Raw genomic sequence first — 4,499 nt, forward strand, 5'->3', positions numbered from 1 at the left:
AAATCATGATCCAAGCTTCTACAAGTGATGCTCACTCCCCTCTATGTGCTGAAGCATTGGCGCTCCAACTTGCAGCAAGAGTAGTCGCAAAACTGCAAATTCAGCAGGCTACTTTCTTCACGGATAATCTCTCGTTGGCCAAGATGGCTGCTTCAAGAAACATCAATGATAACTCGATCAACTGGGGGTGTCGCACCCCAATTAGCAATTTTCTTCAGGACACTTCCTCTATCCAGACTGCTATTTACCATATTAACAGGAACATCAACGGCATAGCTCATGATTGTGCTCATTAGGTTCTCAACTCAAGAGTAGAATCTGTCTTTAGCTGTACTCATTCCTCTCAAAGCAATTCTCTTTGCCCAACTTTGCTTTATCTTCAAAACTTTCAAGTGCAGGGATATGTAATGCACGCTGTACTATGCTTTTGAGATGAATGGAATCTTGGCGCTTGGCGCCTTCTTGTATTCAAAAAAAAAAAATCACTGGCCCCATTCCAAATAGCTAGCTAACTATTTTGGTTTGTCTAGTCCCCCCTCCCCTGAAAAATTGATGTTCTTATTGAAGAACTAACCCTCAACACAAAAAATGGAGCATTAGGCACTTTTACTCTCTTTTTTGCGGGTGACACTTGTAGCTATGTAAATAAACCAAAAAACTAATCTTACCAATACAAAGCAATTATTCTTTTTCTTTGCCGGGGAAACAATTATTCTTTCTGATGTATAGTACTATGTACTCCTTTTGACATAGGCAAACAACCAACAACAAATCACTTTGAAAATTATTACCCATACACAACGAATATTTTTTCCATGTAGTATTATTCTTTTTGACATACACAAACAACTAACAAGAAAATCAGTTTACAAATGACATCACATACATAAATAACATAAGTACACTCCGATTGACGCACACACAAGCATATGTATATTTATATTAGCTATGCATAGGAATGGTTTTAGAGTGGTTGACTAGCGGTGGTTGACGGCAAAGCACTTCTCTCTGATCTCCCCCTCGTGACCAGTGAGCACCTCGACATTGCCCATCTTGACCATAGCGGCGGCGAATTTGGCCCGCCACGCCTTCTCCACGGAGGCGTGGAACGCGACGATGCCGGCAGTCCGGGGGCTGGTGAGCAGCGTTTGGTCGGAGGTGAGCGGCACCTTGCGAGCCAGCACGTTCTTGAAGTACTGGTTGTCGAACACCCGCGGTGTGATCGGGTCCAGCGGCACCGTTGTGAGGTCGCTCGGGTTGTCCGTCGATGGAGGGCACCGTCGCCTCAGCTCCGCCGCATAGGACTTGTCAATGGACGGGTCGGTCCGGCCGACCTCGCCGGAGAAGTTGTGGATACGCTGCGTGAAGGAGGAGCAGTGAGAGCGACCGATGGTGTGTGCACCTGAGAGCGTGACCATGTCGTCAGCGGAGAGTCCCTTGCGCTTGAAGCTGGCCACGAGCTGCGCGACCTCATCAGTTGGAGGCGGCACATTGTTGTTGAGCACCTCGTCGGCAATTGACACGTGGCCGTCACGGCGACCAGATGGGACACGGTAGTTGATGCCGCCGGCAAGGTATGCCCCGTCGCGCGCCGCGAAGGCGAGCACGTCGGCGCAGGAGACGGTGCGCGGGCAGCTCGCCTCTAGGGCTGCCTTGGCCTCGTCGATGACCTCGAAGCCACGCATGCTCGGGTTATTCGCCACCGAGTCCTTCTCCGCGGTGTTCCCCGGCGTCGAGTTGATCAGCAAAGAGCCGTCACAACCCTACATGTGTGGAACCAAACAAAACCAACGGCCCGATCAGGTACATGCATGTACACGTGGTGGAATGTATGTACTTCCTTTGTTCATAAATATTTATCTTTTTAGAGATTTCAAATGAACTATCACATACGAATATATACAAACGTATTTTAAAATATAGATACTTACTTTATTTTGTATGTAGTCACTTGTTAAAATCTTTAGAAATATAAATATTTAAGAATGAAGGGAGTATGATCGTTGCTTACCCTGACGAAGCAGTCGTGGAAATGCATGCGGATGAGGCCAGGAGCGAAGCCGGGGTTCCGGGCGACGGCGCGGCGGACGGCGTCGCGCACGATGTCCTCGGCCTGCGGGCACGTGTGCTTGTAGAAGCCGACCTTCAGAAACTTGGACGGCGGAGGCGATGCGTCCGCCACCGCCGATAAGGTGGCCACGGCGAGCAGCACTGCCGCAGCCCACGCAAACATTAAAGTGGAGAACCTCATGGCTGGAAGCTAATTCTCGAAGCAACTAACTATGGATCAGTTTGATTGCCCTGGCTCTCCAGATTCTTTACAAACTAGAGATGGATGTGGTGATGCGTTGATGGCTGGCTGGACAGGTGCTTATATACTCATGCACCATGTAGCAGTTAGGGAAAAAATTGGCTACGCGTGTTGTGCATAGTACCGAGTCAACTAGAAGACCAGATCCGCTTGTTTATATGAGCATCGCTCTTCCGTCCACCTAACACCAGCTAAAGTGAACCGACATCCATTCGTGACAGTAAGCTTCGCGTACCAAATTGATGAATCCATTCGTGACAGTCCACCGTAGCAACCAGCAAATTGATGAGTGAGGCCGAGGTAGGACGTCGGCAGCCAGCACGACAGTGGGGTGAGGTCGAGCGGAGGGCGGAGGGTGGTGCAGCCGGCCGCAATGAGAGAAGGGGGCTACACTGTTGGAGGAACAAGATGAACAAGAACGGTTGGAGGAGGAATAAGGCGATCTCGTCGTTTATTCCTGATCCAACAGTAGTGCGTAAAAGTGATCGATGTAAAAAGAAACACAGACCTGATGGATAGGTGGTCCCTTAGTAAAATGGCAGCAAGTGAATGTTTTCAGTCGCAAGTGTCCATGTTAGTAGTTTCTATGCCTTTTCACGTTTTTAGTAGTTAAATTTCACGAGTTTTGATAGATTAGTCTTGCATTTGCAAATAATTTTTTTGAGGACTTAAATGTGACCTGAATTCCTGAATCCATCACTGTGTATGAATGCAGATATAATACCATATATGGCGGTCATCAACGAAAATGCTGGATGGAGCTCGGCCTCCATGGAGGCCGAATTTGAAATGATCAAAATTCATATTTATATGTTTTAATATTTTTTTGAAAAAAATACACATATATTTAGAAACATAATGTACAAGTGTGTAAATTTTTAGGATAAAATACATTAAAATGAGTGCCACACAAAAAATAACAAATTTGCGGTTTTTTAATACTCCCTCCGTTTTTATTTACTCTGCATATTAGATTTGACTGAAGTCAAACTTCGTAAAGTTTGATCAAGTTTATAGAAAACAATATAGACATTTATCATAATAAATCTATACGATGTGAAAGTACATTCAATAATAAATCTAATGTTGTTGATTTGTTATTGTATATCTTAATATTTTTGTATATAAACTTGGTCAAAGTTTGTAAAGCTTGACTTTGACCAAAGCTAATATGCGAACTAAATAAAAACGGAGGGAGTACATGCACTATTCATCCTCAAAGTCCATGATTTTATTTTCTTACACAACTCGCATTTTAAGGTATTTCATCCTGAAATTTTACACACATATACATCACATTCTTGTATACTTGTGCAAAACATTTCAGATTTTTTTGAACCCGAGAAGTAGGAATTTTGAATAATTCAAAAAAAAAAATTGGCCTACTCAGTCATCAATGCATGTATGTCACTATCTACTTAATGTTACCCAAATTTTGCATTAGCTACATAGTCATCTTCCATGCAATGTGGAAATAATTGTTATCTTCAGATGAACCACTCCCGACCCAACGCGAGGGGGACCAAATCCTTCACGCTGCTAGTCTTCCCGCGAGGCAGATCCCAACCGCCGCTGGCCACGGTGGTGGCGGTGCCCGGCGCCAAAGAGGCTAGGCTAGGAGGGTTGTGGCGGATCTCCCATGAGACAACTGGGGTGCCTCGTGCGGCAGCCATGGCGGTGTCCTGGCTATGCGGCGGGAGCCAACGACCCCATGGACAGCGAGGTGCTCCCGTGGGCTCCTCTGCTTTGCGATGGGTGGAGGCGGTGGTCGTGGATCTGGCATTCCGTCTAGATCCGTCGTGGTTTGGCTTTGGCCGGCTGGCGGCGCATGATGGGGCCGGAGGTCCTCTACTTGCTTTCCTACGACACCACATGTCTACATGGCGAGGGGGCGCTCGGGTCCAATTGACGGCGAAATCGCGGTGGCGCTATTTCTGATGAAAATCGCGTCGATTTCGGTCATGGTGGACGATGACGGGTCTCAGACCCCTGTTGAGGCATCATTGTTGCAAGTTGCGTCAATACGATAGAGATGTTTCGAGGGAAACCCCAGATCTTGTCTCTTGGATCAGACGATGACGACACCTTCGATGTCGTTCTCCCTCATGGGGGCATTGTTTTGGAGCAGGAGTTGGCCGGAGAGGACAAGAGGAGGAGTAGTGTTATATCTATTGCTAGGTCGACGATG

General features: G+C 46.7%; 1 protein-coding gene across 1 annotated transcript; it reads right to left on the reverse strand.

Annotated features, from left to right (window-relative positions):
* Positions 1-804: 804 nt before the first annotated feature.
* Positions 805-2,306, reverse strand: LOC119367472 (peroxidase 5-like). Its single transcript, XM_037633002.1, has 2 exons — positions 2,012-2,306; positions 805-1,763 (listed from the first exon to the last, which is right to left on the reverse strand). Exons 1-2 carry the CDS (start codon positions 2,249-2,251, stop codon positions 978-980), a joined length of 1,026 nt encoding a protein of 341 aa, XP_037488899.1. The 5' UTR covers positions 2,252-2,306; the 3' UTR covers positions 805-977.
* Between the last annotated feature and the right edge of the window lie 2,193 nt (positions 2,307-4,499).

Source organism: Triticum dicoccoides, chromosome 1A, assembly GCF_002162155.2.
Source record: "Triticum dicoccoides isolate Atlit2015 ecotype Zavitan chromosome 1A, WEW_v2.0, whole genome shotgun sequence".
Lineage (NCBI taxonomy): Eukaryota > Viridiplantae > Streptophyta > Magnoliopsida > Poales > Poaceae > Triticum > Triticum dicoccoides.